We start from the raw sequence: 16,457 nt of genomic DNA, 5'->3' as shown, positions 1-16,457 counted from the left end.
CTTCAATCATAGTGGCTAGAGGAAAGATTCCTTGAACGATATAAAAATCTGACACTACAGAGACCACCGGTGAGCTTACTAATCGCAAAGGGTCTGGCAGGCCAAGGAAGACCTCCACAGCTGATGACAAAAGGATTCCCCCTATAATAAAGAAAAATCCCCAAACACCTGTCCAACAGATCAGAAACACTCTTCAGGGGTCAGATGTGGATGTGTCAATGACCACTGTCCGCAGAAGACTTCATAAACAAAAATACAGAGGCCACACTGCAAGATGCAAACCACTGGTTAGCTGCAAAAATAGGATGACCAGGTTCCAGTTTGCCAAGAAGTACTTAAAAGAGCAACCACAGTTTTGGAAAAAAGTCTTGTGAACAGATGAGACAAAGATTAACATATCAGAGTGATGGCAAGAGGAAAGTATGGATGAGAGAAGGAACTGCCCAAGACCCAAAGCCTACCACCTCATCTGTGAAACACAGTGGTGGGAGTGTTATGGCCTGGGCATGTATGGCTGCTGAATGAACTGGCTCACTTATCTTCATTGATGATACAACTGCTGACGATAGTAGCATAAATGATTGTGGATGATCAGCCATGATCACAATTAATGGCGGTGCTGGCTCGAAGGGTCGAATGGCCTACTCCTGCACCTATTATCTATTGTCTATGTTGTCTATAATGAATTCTGAAGTGTATAGACACATCCTATCTGCTCAAGTTCAAACAAATGCCTCAAAACTCATTGGCCGGTGGTTCATTCTACAGCAAGACAATGATCAAAGTCAAAGTCAATTTTATTCGTCACATGCACCCGAAGGTGCAGTGAAATAAATTTGCCAGCAGCGATACACTTAAAATGAACACACAATACACAATAGAATTTAACTCATCCACCACTGCATTCTTCGTTGTGGTGGAAGGCAACAAAGTTCACTTAGTCCTTCTCCTAGTGTACATGGGGCATCATGGTCAGCATAGGCAAATTCTCATGGTGTGTGAGTATGACAACAATGATAACAACCTCTTTATTGTGCTGCTCTGCATTTGCATTCAGCCACGAGCTTCATATAGTCATGGTTGCATTAATTTACAGTAACTGAAGATTTATATCAGAATACCACATTATGATCTCTGGGGATCTCTGGCAATTGTGAGCAGGACAAAATCAAATCGTTTCAATTAATTAGACTGAATAATTCTTATTTAGAATGGAAACCACAAAGTATAGGTTACAACAATCCCACTCACGTCACAACGGGGATCTCTGGCATGGAGCATGGAGGAGAGGGATAGAGGGAGAGGAAGGGGGTAGGGAGGGGAGAGGGGTTATGGTGGGAGGGAGGGAGTGACTAAGGATAGGGGAAAGGAGAGGGAGGGAGAGAGAGGTGAGGGAGGGAGTGGGGAGGGGAGGAGGAGAGGGGAAAGAAGAGGGAGGGTGAAGAGGAGAGGAGGGAGTGCTGGGGGATGAGGGAATTGTGGAGGATAGGGGTGGGAAGAGGGATGGCGAGATAATGGAGGAGGGGAGAGGGAAGAGAGAGGAGGGGAGGGGAGGAAGCAGAGGAGGGTTGGTGGAGGGTGGGGAGAGGGAGGTTAATGGAGGAGTGACATAGGGGATTCAAGAGGGAGATGCGTTCACATTGATTTTATATTTTACAAGTTATTACCATTTTAAACTTTTAACACGTCGCAGTCGCGCTCCCACTTGCCGGCCGCGCCTGTGCAGTTGGGGGAGGGTTGCCGTAACTCGCGTCACAACGGGGATCTCTGGCGTCACAACGGGAACCCGCCAGCCGCGTTTGCGCAGTTGGGGGCTATGGGTGAGTGGTGGAATATTGCGTTGGGGGCTATGGGTGAGTGGTGGAATATTGCGTTGGGGGCTATGGGTGAGTGGTGGAATATTGTGTTGGTGGACCGGGCCCAACGGGTCTGCACTTGGTCTAGTTTTAAATAAATGTCCAAATGCAAGCCAAAACAAGATTTTAAAATGGAACTATTTACCTGGTGTGACTGTGCGAAGACAGACTTTCCCAAGGCTGTATATTGCATCCTGTCACAGTGCATGCTCCACCACAGCTACCATCAAGTTTCATTAGTAGTGCTTTTGCAGCATTCTCTGCTGTCTTCCTGCAGTCATGCGCTCTCTTTAACATCATTGTTTTGTTTTCTTCACCTTTTTGATCACCTGCGATGAGAATACTTTTACCCTTCTAGTAGAAACACTGAAAGTTTGTTTACTTTATAAATTATATAATAGATGATGCCCACCACGATAATTTAAAAAACCCAATTTTGCAGAAAGTTATGTAATCTACGTTTATCGTTTCACTGGGAGTAATGTGCTGCCATATTTTAGAACTGCAAATTAATTTCACCACCAACAGGTTCCTGATTGAGATAAATGAGTTTCCAGAAGGCAGTATTGTGGTCAAGATTCAAAAATAGAATGCTTGAATTAAATTTAGAGAATACCAAAATCTTTTTTTTTTCAAGCCCTTCCACAAATTTTGCACCCCTAACGACCTAACTCAACTTCTTCACAGCAACCGTTTGAAAGTGAACCAAAGGGGATTGCGCTCATTTTGAATTTGGAACCAGATGGAGACCATTATTTCGACCATTCATTCCCATTTCCATTGGGTTTAGATTTATTATTGTCACATATACTAGGGTATAGCAAAAAGCTTGGTTTTGCATGCTACCCAATCAAATCAGATAATAACTGTGCACAAATACAATGAACCCAAACTACAATAGGTAGAGCAAAGGGAAAAATACAGAATGCAGAATATAATTCTCAGCATTGTAGCACACCAGTAGTAGAAACAAAGTCCAATGTCCCCAATGGGGTAGAGGTGAATCAGACAGTACCCTAGCTTACAGTGTTGTAGGAATAGTTATGACAAAACAGCAGATTATGGTTGGGTATAGAATATCGTCTCTGGAAACACGGCTGTATATGAGGTATGGAGTCAGGTTCTTAGCTGACAAATTCATGCTATGTAGCATGCATGTAATCCTATGCTGCAGTTCCACCTATGTGACACTTAATTTTTAGTTGCTGCACCTGAACTCATTGAACCAGGGTTGATCCCCAGTTTGTCTGGAATGGCAGATGTGGAAATGATAAATCATGACTTACTGATGTGACATTATACCTTGCTGCTGATGATGAGAGAGTACAGTGCCTTAATGATGCCAAACTAGTTGTAAATGTTTCCCCGTCTAGCATTATTATCCAAAATGGAAGGTGCCTTTCATTTGAGGATAGAACGGTCTCCACAAGGACTATATATTGGTTGTCTACCAATCCTATCATGGACAAAGGCACCTGCCATGATAAGATCAGTTACAGCCCTCATCTGCCATAAACCCTGCATGGTGACAATGGCTAATCCAAGTAGATTATACTTTTGTACAAACAAAGAACTGCAGATGCTAGTTGATAAATAAAAGGACACAAAATGCTGAAGTAACTCAGCAGGTCAGGCAGCATATCTGGAGAACGTGAATAGGTGACATTTTGCGTCAGGACCCTCCTTCAGACTGATTGTAGGGGGGCGGGGAATAGAGCGAAGAAGCTGCAAAAGGGGAGAGGCAGAACAAAACAAGGCAGGCAATAGGTCATAGGCGAGGGGGTATTTGATTGGCAGATGGTTGGAACAAAGGCCAGAGAATAGAGCAGAATGTGAGATGTTTAAAATGTACTCCAGATATGCTGCCTGACCTGCTGAGTTACTCCAGCACTTTGTGTCCTTTTAGATTGGACTTTTGCTATTTTCAGCGCTTCTTCTATATGGAAGAACAATGATTAATCAGCTGAACGATGGAATTGATGTTAATCAGGGGAAAGGTTTGACCAGATGCTAAGAGACTTCACACAACCTCAGGTCAAGGTTTGGTAAAGTTTGATTTAATTTGGGTAACTAATCCAGGCTAAAAATAGTCTATGGTGCAATTCTGCAAATGTATATATTTGCAAGAAAGGCTTTGCAAAGTTGACAGGGGTATGAGTGACTTTATCACATCCAGATTTAATGGCTAGGTTGCTGCTTGGTGACTTCTCCAACTCTGTCCTCCTTTCAAACATAGTGGTTGCAACACATTTGAGTGGCTTGCTTGGCCATGTAAGAGTCAAGCACATTACTATGGCTTTGCAGTTACATTTAGGCCTGTCGACGTGAAGATGACCAATTTCCAATCCTAAAGGATATTCATAAACAAGATAGGATTGTACAACAATCTACTAGTTTTGTAATGATTGTTTAGTTTAGTTTAGCGATACAGCACGGAAACAGGCCCTTTGCCCACCGGGTCCGTGCCGCACATTAACACTATCCTATACCCACAAGGGACAATTTTTATATTTAACAAGCCAATTAACCTACAAACCTGTACGTCTTTGGAGTGTGGGAGGAAACCGAAGATCTCAGAGAAAACCCACGCAGGTCACAGGGAGAATGTACAAACACTGTGCAGACAGTACCCGTGGTCAGGATCGAACCCGGGTCTCCGGTGTTGCATTCGCTGTAAGGCAGAAACTCTACCGCGATTATGATTCTAGTTGCGATATTTTAGAAAATAATAATTGTAATTCCACAGCTCTCATGAGGCAATCGTAACTTACACTTTGAATTTATAATCAATGCCTTTGGGATAAATCAATTTCTGCACCAGGATCAGCCACTCCCTCTCATTTCTGTGCCTGCTATTCAATTGTTCCAGCAACTTAAACTTGTGCACCAGTTTCACATTCCCCCAGATCAAGGATTCGGTCTCATTAGGCGTTCTTTTGTTTGTTGCCTGATATTCCTTAGGTTATAAATGACGGTGGACAAGTCACAGAGCTTTTGCTCAGATTCAGTTTCCTGGTAATATTATACTGTATGAGTATTATTTGTTAACCTTAATGCACATTCATTTGCCTTGCATGCATCTCATATTCTGTTAGTCTGCTGGCTTTTATGAGACACGTTTCCCATTCTTGTTTGATGCCCACCATAATCTGTACTATATTTTTGTCCTGCTATTTGCTGGTATACGGTTGGGCATCCAGCAAACAGATATTTACAAGGTTTGGAGAACTGGTCAAACATGGGAAGACAAGTGGGTGGGAGCACACAGATTAATGATGCAGGGGTGTAAAGAATGAGATGTTAGCCCTGAAACCTCGTTACTATTGTCCAGCAGAGAGGGGTGGTGCCGAAGTAGAAAGGGTTGAGAGCTTCAAGTTCCTTGGAGTCAATACTTCCAACAATCTGTTGTGAACCAACCAGATTGAAGTGACAGACAAGGCACACCTCTGTCTCTACTTCCTCAGAAGTTTGAGGAAATTGATCATGTCTCCAATGACTCTTACAAACGTCTACAGATCCACCAAAGAAAGAAAACTGTCAGGTTGCATCACAGCTGGTTTGGGAACAGCTCTTTCCAAGATGGCAAAAAATTGCAGAGTTGTGGATACCGCCCAGTTCATCACACATACCAAACTACCCGCCATTGATTCCATTAACACTTCACACTGGAAAAGCAGCCAAAATGATCAATGACATCCCATCCTGGCACTCCTCCGTCTCCCTGCTCCCATCAGGAAGAATATACAGAAGCTTGGAAACACACACTACCAGGCTTAGGAACAGCTTCCCCTCATATCAGGCTTCTGAATGATCCTTCCATTAGCTAGGGTACTGTTGATTCATCTCTATCTTATTGCGGACATTATACTTGCTACAATGCTGAGAACTATATTCTGCACTTTGTATCTTTTCCATTCTACCCGAGATCGGCTTGATTGTATCGATCGTATTTCCCGTCAAAGAAGACGCACCCCATTTTGAGTTCTTACATTTTGAAAAAAGGAGGGCGGGACATAGAATATCTCATGCTCAAAATAAATAAATAAATAGATAAAAATAAAGAGAGTAAAAATTCAATTTGCCCAAGGCTTCCAGATCTCCTCCATTCTGAATGACTGAATGGGTGGGGGGTGAAGAGTGACGGCAGGTGGAAAGATGGTGGGAAAAACGGGAGCACACCAGGATAGGTTGAATCAGTTGTGATCTTATTGAATGACAATACTAGTTCAAGGGACCAATTGGGGGGAGTGTTCCTTTCACAGCGTGTGGGGAGTCTGGCCCGGGTCAGCAGGGGCAGGAGCGTTGAGAAGGAGGGGGTCGGGGATCATGTCAACAACTCACTCACTCACCGCTGCAGCGGTGCTCCGGATGCGGAGCCACCGCATTGTGGCCGGGGAGGGAAGTAGCTCGGGGGGCTGCGAGCGGCCGCCGGGACCGGACAGCGGAACCGGCCGCCATCTCTGCACCTTCTGCCGGCCCGCTCACCTCTGGCAGTGCTCTCGGTCTGAACACCTCTCTCCTGCCGCTCGCCGGCCTCGCTCATGTCAGCCTCTTCCCGCAAATCCTTAAATTCTGACTGCCGCCGGGGAGGGAAGTAGCTCGGGTGGCTGCGAGCGGCCTGCCAGGACCGGACAGTGAGGGGACCAGCTCAAGAGCAAAGATCATAGAGCAGAGCGGGTCAGCGGGCGATGGATAACAGGACAGCGGGCGGTGGAGCTTACTCCAGTGTCAGCGTGATCAAGGGACCAAATGAGGTTAGTTTAAATATACAAAGAAAGATGCAAGAGAAAGGATGAACAAATGTTTGATTCTCACCAACAGATCCAACGCCTGCAGCTTTAAATTGACCCAGAATGAGTCCTTGTTCACTCTCAGCTAGTGCCAATAATAACTCATAGGCTTCTATGCACTGTTCACTTTGAATACAAGCACATTAGATACAAATGTAAGTAATCATATTTAACAACTGGAAATTATACCATTATATAGTTTGCAAATAAATAAAAACTTGCAACAAAACAAATGGACAAATAAAGCAATCATAAGTGCACAATTGGTATTTTTTGATGAATTTTCATTATTTTTGCAATAACAGTTTACATAAGGTATATTGACATGACTTCAACAGTTGACTTTATATCTATTTTACGGTTTTTAATGGCAATCTATTACCAGTTGGATTTTACAAGGAAATGCATGCTTCCCGACATAACTATAGGTATTTCCTCGGAGAAGTGACAGGACATTTGGCAGCACCTTTTCATATGTGTTTGAACGCAGAAGAACCAAACTTGCAACCACCTGCTCAGAATATTATTATGAATATACTCAAATTCGAGCAGAAAGTACAAATTTTCAGTAACTCCCTAAACACTATACAGAGTCACCAAACAAGATCTGATGATCTGGCACTGGGAGTTATTTTACAAAGATGTGTATGGACAGCTTGCTGGGACACGGGGCCTGGCTTAACCTACTGTAAATGTTTTATGGAAGAACTTGCAAATGCTGCTCCTCTCACCACCATTATGTAGGAGATGAAAATTGGAGCTGGCTTCACCCACTAAATTCCACCTAGCCACACTATAGCCTTATGAGCACCAGTCTTCGGGACACATGAAACCCAGAAATTATTCATTGTGCATTACACTTTTGAATTTGAAAATATATAAGGCCCAACTGGATTGCACCCAAAGGCTTGAGTCTTAGATATAATCAAAGTTTGCATTGTAAAGGGATGAGTCAGGAGGGGATGATCTCTAGGTTCCACTTGTCTGCATTTATAGCTCTCTTGTGGTTGCATGATAATTTCTTGACAGTTCTTTTTCAATTATTGTGAATTTCTACTTTAAAGCTATTGACTGGAATCTGGATAGGTTTAACAGTGAAATAATTAATTTCATGATAGATTAAGAGTTGCTCTCGGGATCCATGTGACAGGGCTCCCTCTGGTTGTTTATATTATCCTCATGATATTATTTATTTTGCTCATGAAATTCATTACAAAAATGAGGAAAGGGGAGGGAAGGAAGTCACCATAGTCTTTAAAGAATTAAAAACAGAATTGGGGAAATATTATTAGAGCTAAAGGTATGGGGAAAAATAAATCTGTATTTATTACATTTACCTATATTGCAGTGCCAGTCTTAACGCTGTACTATTGGATTCATATTTACCAACCAGCATACTCATTCTTTCAGCATTGCTCTTGCATTCTTCCAGAGTAATGGTTAAAAGGTCATTTTGAGATTTCAAATGTTCAATACGACTGAAATAGACAAAAATATGAATTTTATCAATTGTTTAATCGTAACTGTTAAAGGACAATAGAATTAAACCAAGATTATTCCAAATAAGACAACATGCTTTTAACATGTGACTTTTGAATAGGAGTAGATTTATAACCCTTTCTGCCTGCTCTGCCATTTTATAAAGTCATGGCTAATCTCAGGTTTATCATCATTTGCACAAATACAGTGATGTACAGGTATAATGAAAAATCTTGCTTGCAGCAAGACTCCGGCTAAATTATGTATAATCTGAATGTACAGTGACTTGCAAAAGTTTTCATACCCCTTGAACTTTTCCACATTTTGTCACGTTACAACCACAAACGTAAATGTATTTTATTTGGATTTTATGTGATAGACCAACACAAAGTGGTGCATAATTGTGAAGTGGAAGGAAAATGATACATGGTTTTCAAATTTGTTTACAAATAAAAAACTGAAAAGTGTGGCGTGCAAAAGTATTCAGTCCCCCTGAGTCAATACTTTGTAGAACCACCTTTCGCTGCAATTACAGCTGCAAGTCTTTTGGGGTATGTCTCTACCAGCTTTCCACATCTAGAGACTGACATTTTTGCCCATTCTTCTTTGCAAAATAGCTCAAGCTCAGTCAGATTGGATGGAGAGCGTCTTTGAACAGCAATTTTCAAGTCTTGCCAGAGATTCTCAATTGGATTTAGGTCTGGACTTTGACTGGGCCATTCTAACACATGAATATGCTTTGATCTAAACCATTCCATTGTAGCTCTGGCTGTATGTTTAGGGTCGGTGTCCTGCTGGAAGGTGAACCTCCGCCCCAGTCTCAAGTCTTTTGCAGACTCTAACAGGTTTTCTTCCAAGATTGCCCTGTATTTGGCTCCATCCATCTTCCCATCAACTCTGACCAGCTTCCCTGTCCCTGCTGAAGAAAAGCATCCCCACAGCATGATGCTGCCACCACCATGTTTCACAGTGGGGATGGTGTGTTCAGGGTGATGTGCAGTGTTAGTTTTCCGTCACACATAGCGTTTTGCATTTAGGTCAAAAACTTCAATTTTGGTCTCATCTGACCAGAGCACCTTCCTCCACATGTTTGCTGAGTCCCCCACATGGCTTGTGGCAAACTGCAAACGGGACTTCTGATGGCTTTTTTTCAACAATGGCTTTCTTCTTGCCACTCTTCCATAAAGGCCCGATTTGTGGAGTGCATGACTAATAGTTGTCCTGTGGACAGATTCTCCCACCTGAGCTGTGGATCTCTGCAGCTCCTCCAGAGTTACCATGGGCCTCTTGGCTGCTTCTCTGATCAATGCTCTCCTTGCCCGGCCTGTCAGTTTAGGTGGACGGCCATGTCTTGGTAGGTTTGCAGTTGTGCCATACTCTTTCCATTTTCGGATGATGGATTGAACAGTGCTCCGTGAGATGTTCAAAGCTTGGGATATTTTTTTATAACATAACCCTGCTTTAAACTTCTCCACAACTTTATCCCTGACCTGTCTGGTGTGTTCCTTGGGCTTCATGATGCTGTTTGGTCACTAATGTTCTCTAACAAACCTCTGAGGCCTTTACAGAACAGCTGTATTTATACTGAGATTAGATTACACACAAGTGGACTCTATTTACTAATTAGGTGACTTCTGAAGGCAATTGGTTGCACTGGATTTTATTTAAGGGTATCAGAGTAAAGGGGGCTGAATACTTTTGCACGCCACACTTTTCAGTTTTTTATTTGTAAAAAAACTTGAAAACCATGTATCATTTTCCTTCCACTTCACAATTATGCGCCACTTTGTGTTGGTCTATCACATAAAATCCCAATAAAATACATTTACGTTTGTGGTTGTAACGTGACAAAATGTGGAAAAGTTCAAGGGGTATGAAAACTTTTGCAAGCCACTGTAACTCCACATTCAGTGTAGTACATCAAATGTTACCCCAAATGTGGAGTTACATCCAGTTTTGCATAATTTATTTTGTGACGTTGGCTGAGTCTATGTGACTGTGATGCTGCTGCAAGCAAGATTTTTCATTGTACCTGTACATCACCATATTTGTGGAAATCGTGGAGAAGATTAGACGGTAGACTTTGGGCCAGTTGGTGGTTGTTAGGAATGAGGGATCAAATGAGAATAAAAATGGGCGAGCTGGGGGACGAGGAAAGAAAGATCCAAGGGATGAGGAAATGGGTGTTTTGAATATAGATTGGGAATGAATTTTCTGAGAACATCACCAGCTCGTAGACATGGGAAGGACAAGAAATCATCTCTTACGGAGAAAGCTGAATGTAAACATCTTCCTGGAGGAAGATAAGACTGTTTGGTCATCTGGAATGGTCCAACATGGAGAGGACCATATTGTCAATGCATTCAGTTAAGATGTTCAAGGCCAGTGAGATTCAATGGATATGTATCAATTGAGTATTATATACCATTCAACATCATTGTATTCGGTTTATGGCTTCTATACACACACACACACACAAAGGGAAGGCAACCATTATAGTGAATGGTCTTCTGTCTAATCCTAAATTGCTCACTAATATTGAAAACCCTCATGGTAAGAGGGGGACATAAATGATGTTGTATATCCATATTCTTTTGCCCTTAGTCCATCCATCACAGCAACAGCAGTAGGTGATTTATCATTCAAATCCATTAATTTCTAATATACTCAATACACCTACTTCTGCACTATATCCTTCGGTATTAGTTAAAATTTTAAACTTGAGATGGTTAAATGCCCACGAATCAATTTTTTTTTTAGTGGAAGTGGTATTCAAATTCGTACCACTACTTTCATACAGAAGTATTCTTATGAAAGTAGTGATGACCCTCCGTAGAGCTGAGTGGCACCGAAGACGCCGGAAGGAAAGAGCCAGGAAGCGAGCATCCTTCATAGCCAACCCCTTCAGCTTCACCAAACAACTACTCGGGCAGAAGCGCAGTGGGAGTTTGGCTTGCTCTAAGGAGGAGATCGACCGGCACATCCAGACAACCTACAGTGCCCCCGTCAGGCAGCAGGAGTTGGGCCAGTGCAACATCCTGATAAAACCACCTCCACCCATCATGGAGTTTGATAGTAGAGAGCCACTCCTGAAAGAGGTCCAGGACGTTGTGAAGAGAGCAAGAGCTGGCTCAGCCCCTGGCCCGAGCGGAGTCCCCTACAGGGTCTATAAGAACTGCCCCTTGTTACTGAAACGGCTGTGGAAGATCCTGAAAGTAATCCGGAGGAGAGGAAAAGTGTCGCAGCAGTGGCGATTCGCTGAAGGAGCCTGGATCCCAAAGGAGGAAGATTCCAAAAAGATCGATCAGTTCAGATCATCTCCTTGCTAAGCGTTGAAGGCAAGATTTTCTTCAGCATAATGGCGAGGCGGCTGACCAACTTCCTCTCCAGCAATGGCTACATCAACAGCTCAGTGCAAAAGGGAGGCTTATCTGGAGTGCTGGGGTGTCTAGAGCACACGGGAGTGGTGACCCAGCTCATCAGAGAAGCCAGGGAGAACAAGGGAGACCTGACAGTGCTCTGGCTTGACCTAGCCTACGGCTCCATCCCGCACAAGCTGATCCAGGCAGTCATGGCCAAGCATCATGTGGCAGATCTCATCCTGGACTATTACAACAAGTTCAGCATGAGAGTCTCATCAGGGTCAGTAATATCAGAGTGGCACAGACTGGAGGTTGGGATTATCACAGGCTGTACCATCTCTGTGATCCTTTTTGCCTTGGCGATGAACATGATCGTCTAGTCTGCTGAGCCAGAGTGCCGGGGCCCTCGGACCAAGTCAGGAATGCGCCAACCACCAATCAGAGCCTTCATGGACGACCTGACTGTCACCACTGAGTCAGTGCCAGGAGGCAGGTGGATCCTGCAGGGGTTGGAGAAGCTGATTGGATGGACAAGGATGAGGTTTAAGCCAGGAAAATCAAGGTCACTGGTGCTGAAGAAGGGCAGTCATTGACAGGTTCCGCTTCAGCATCGAAGGGACACCAATCCCAACTGTCTCCGAAAGGCCAGTGAAGAGTCTTGGCAAGGTGTTTAACAGCAGCCTGAAGGATACAGCATCTGTCCAGGCAACCTGTCAGGAGCTGGAGAGTTGGTTGAGAGCAGTGGACCAGTCGGGGCTTCCCGGCAAGTTCAAGGCATGGATTTACCAGCATGGTATCCTGCCATGGATACTCTGGCCACTGCTTGTCTACGAAGTCCCAATATCCATCATGGAGAGATTGGAGAGGAAAGTCAGCAGCTTTCTCAGAAGGTGGCTGGGACTGCCCAGGAGCCTTAGCAGCATCGCCCTTTATGGAAATAACACCAAGCTCCAGCTGCCCCTGAAGTCCCTGGAGGAGGAGTTTAAGGTGACTCGGGCCAGAGAGGTGATGCTGTTCAGGGACTCCAGCGACCCCAAGGTGGCTCAGGCAGGGGTGGAGGTGAAAACTGGGAGGAAGTGGAGAGCCGGCGAAGCCGTGCTGCAAGCAGAGTCCCAGATACGCCACAGAGTCCTGGTGGGAGCAGTGACTCGGGGAAGAGCTGGCCTGGGAATCTTCCCATCTCCACAGTTTGACAAGGCCAAGGGGAAGGAGAGGCGCAGGCTGGTCCAGGAGGAAGTGAGGGCAGTGGTGGAGGAGGAGAGGTCTACCAGAGCAGTTGGATTGAGGCAGCAGGGAGCCTGGACAAGGTGGGAGCAGGCCATGGACCGAAAAGTCACATGGACTGAGCTCTGGCAGGCTGAACCACAGTGCATCAAGTTCCTGGTCCAGGCAGTGTATGATGTCCTGCCCAGCCCATCGAACCTCTTCATCTGGGGCAAAGCGGAATCTCCAGATTGCCCACAATGCTCAGGCAAGGGGACGTTGGAACACATCCTGAGCTGTTGCCCAAAGGCTCTTGGGCAGGGCCGGTACACATGGCGTCACGACCAGGTTCTTAAACCCAGTGCAGAAGCTGTAGACGAGAACGCCCCACCACCCAGATGATCACCTTCGTAAAGGCCGGAGTGCAGCTGCCAAAAACCACAGCAGCCAGGAATCCGTCAGGAATCCTGGTAACTGCGCAGGACTGGCAGCTTTCTGTAGACCTGGTGAAACAGCTGAAGTTCCCACAGCACATTGCCACAACCACCCTGAGGCCAGATAGCCTCCTGGTCTCAGAGGCGACCAAAAACATCGTCTTGTTGGAACTGACTGTGCCGTGGGAGGACCGTCTGGAGGAACCCCACGAGAGGAAGATGACCAATTATGAAGAGCTGGTCATAGACTGCCGCAAGCAGGGCTGGAAGGCAAGGTGTATGCCCATCGAGGTTGGCTGCAGAGGTTTTGCAGGGCAATCGCTCTACAAAGCCTTGAGTGCACTGGGCATAAACGGAGTGGCGAGGAGAAAGGCCATCAAGAACACCACAGAGGCAGCGGAGAAGGCCTCAAGATGGCTCTGGATCAGGAGAGGAGGTCCATGGGGAGGAGCGAATGCCACCTGAACACAAGTCGTGGTCTGATCAACCACGGCTGGGTCGCCTGGGTGAGGGTGTCTGATGTTGAAAGACCCGAAACACCCAATGACCCCAGGTTACATCACTGATGATGTGTTCAGGAGCATCTATCGATGTATTTGTCTCAATTAAAAAGCTTGGCTTCAATTTTAGGAGTACGACACTGAAGTTCTCGAACCAACAAAAATAGTTTCTCTGTATTAGTTCCTTTTAACATTTTTGAATATTTTGATCACACAATCTTCCAATTTTTAAAGTTTCAGGAAGACTATCATAGTTTGGGTGAACTCCGTTTGTTATTTCATGATGGAGTCTCTTAAAATGTGTCTGCTTTACCTGCAAGGCCAATATTTTTGTCTAATGATGTGCAGAGAACAGCTCTCAGTACTGGTCTAAACCAAAGTTTGTATAAATGTCACAGAACCACTGCCATTTCTATTCTAATCATCTAGATTACAGAAAGCAGCATCTTACCAGCCAGGCTTTGGTTATGTTGCAACTTTGTCTATAACATTTTAATGATATATGTGGAGCCGCAATAATATTTGGCCCTCCATTTTGTGCCTCGCTATTACTGGAGCCTGGGAGCCTGGGAGCGCCAAACCGGCGCGGCCTTGTCGGCTTCGGAAGCCGCGGGCTCCAACCAAGAAGCGGCCGTTCCAAGTGGCCCAGCCGCCGAAAGGACTCTCCCGACGCCGGGGCAAGACCACCCGGTGAGAACGGCCAGGGACATCGGGCCTCCGTACAGGCAATTGCGGTGGCCTCAATAGGCCTGACTTTGGGGTGATCATGGGGTGGGGACTGGACATTGTGCCTTCCTCCACAGTGCTATCCACTGTGGGGGGATGTTTTTTTTGTCTAATTGTAGTCCTGTAGGTCTGTGTCCAAGATGGCTGCCGTGAAGAGAGAGTGGACGCTGGCGCGCTTTGGCTGCCGCTGCTCTCTTTTCACACTGTGTTTTTGATTTCCTGTTTTTGGATTGAATTCTGTTTTTAATTTGTGTCACTGTGATGTCTTTAATTACTTGTTTTATTCCGATTATATGTTTTTATTCCGATTACTATGTAAGGTGTCCTTGAGATGTATGAAAGGCGCCCATTAAATAAAATTTATTATTATTATTATTACTATAAAATTTGATTTTTTGACACAAAGCCAATTTCTGACCAGGTCAGAAGTTTGCCTTTATGTCCACAAGTTTTATATTTTGATTTGTTATCAAAAGTCTTCTTGAAATGCATATAATTAACACACAAACACATTTCCTACCCTCTAGTTCAGTCACATCCTCAAAAAAATTCAAATGAAATCAAGCAGAAAATATTTCTTACTCCAGACGGGAAATAAGTTGTTTGACATCACATTAAATTCTCTTTCTTGAACATCTATCAATGTGTTCATTAATAAGCTTGCTGCTACATCACACTCATCTATATTAAGCTAGAACTGCCATATGTGTGCTACCCTAAAAATTACTTCCAGGATGCACAATTTCATGAAGCAATGTGTAAAATAAATGTACATATTCATTTGGCTTCTACTCATTCCCATTTTGCCAGTTTCACAGAACAATAACTCAACTATTCACAAACTTTGCTGATGCTGAAACATCTGCTAAAGATGCGCACACTTTCTCTTCTTTGTTAAGGAGAAAGAAATGAAAGTCTGTACAAATCAGCAATTAATAAATTAGCTCATTTGTGAAGTTGGAACTCAGTGTGTGCTGTGGCAGTGGTATAGATCAAGTTATGCCATTGGTACAACTCAAATATATTCCTGTTCCTCCTAAAACTAATGCCGTAATACGCATTTTACCTGTTTAGCCTCTCTGTTTCCACCTCAAATTCACGGATTTTGCTCTCAGAAATAGCTGATCCATGAGAATACAGGGTTTGAAAGATTTCTTGAATATTGGAGCAGTCTTGCAAAGAATGGGCCAGATGCTCTGCCACACTACTGGACACCTGTTTAAATGAAAGAGAAGAAGTGTGCCATTATGTGCCGTTGAACAAAATCTCCATCTAAGGTTACAAGCAAAGCACTTTGATTAAATAATAGTTCAGAAGACAGGCAAAAAAAAAAAAAAGATTCACAGGAATAGACATCTAGTCCCTCGTGCCGGCTCTAAAATGTAACAAGATCTAAGACCTGGAGCTGATAGAACTGATTTGAAGCAAAAAAACATTTTTCTTTTATGACGTTCAATAAGATGAGCACGATTTTCCTGTACTAAGACTCGTACTCATTGATTTGTTTCAGGGCTAAAATCTATTAATATCAGTCATGACTATACTCAGCAACTAAGCCTCTGGGTAAAGAATTCAAAACAATCAGAACTCTCAGGGCAAAGAAATATCTAATCTCAGTCCTAAATGACCAACTCCTCAAATGTATAGGCAGGGCTCTCGCTTAACTTTTTTTCCCTGTTGCCAGCTGGGCAACCTTGACAGCTTTTTAGGTTGCCAAATGACAGTTTAGGTGGTCATTTAAGATGGCTTTCATGACGCGTGCGATAATGTGCTCGGATAAAGCACGTAGTTACCTGTCGGAATTATACTCAATGAAGCATTCACATATTATTTCTGCTTCAAATAAAGTCACAAACTAAACATTCACTAATCAAGACATGATATATCCCACAATGACATGCAGCAAAATTATAAGACAGTATCTCAACTCTTTTTACACATTGCAGTTAATGCAATTTCTATTAGTTCTTTCCACTTCCAAACAAAAATGTGTTTGGATTATTCAGCGTATGATCAACCTGTGTCAATAAATCCTGGACCATGGTAACATATATGCAAACGTATAGTTGTGAATGTTGCTCATTAAATAACTACAGTACTGATACTC

General features: G+C 43.8%; 1 protein-coding gene across 1 annotated transcript in view; it reads right to left on the bottom strand.

The window, feature by feature from the left end:
- mcc (MCC regulator of WNT signaling pathway) overlaps window positions 1–16,457 on the bottom strand; it is a 142,553-nt gene that overhangs the window by 20,029 nt on the left and 106,067 nt on the right. The window contains 4 exon segments of the mRNA XM_033017440.1: window positions 2,002–2,185; window positions 6,672–6,772; window positions 7,984–8,124; window positions 15,417–15,565. Coding sequence (XP_032873331.1) covers window positions 2,002–2,185; window positions 6,672–6,772; window positions 7,984–8,124; window positions 15,417–15,565 — 575 coding nt within the window.

Source organism: Amblyraja radiata, chromosome 3, assembly GCF_010909765.2.
Source record: "Amblyraja radiata isolate CabotCenter1 chromosome 3, sAmbRad1.1.pri, whole genome shotgun sequence".
Classification (NCBI taxonomy): domain Eukaryota; kingdom Metazoa; phylum Chordata; class Chondrichthyes; order Rajiformes; family Rajidae; genus Amblyraja; species Amblyraja radiata.
Note: the sequence above shows the minus strand (reverse complement) of the source record. Positions and strands in the feature narration are given on the sequence as shown.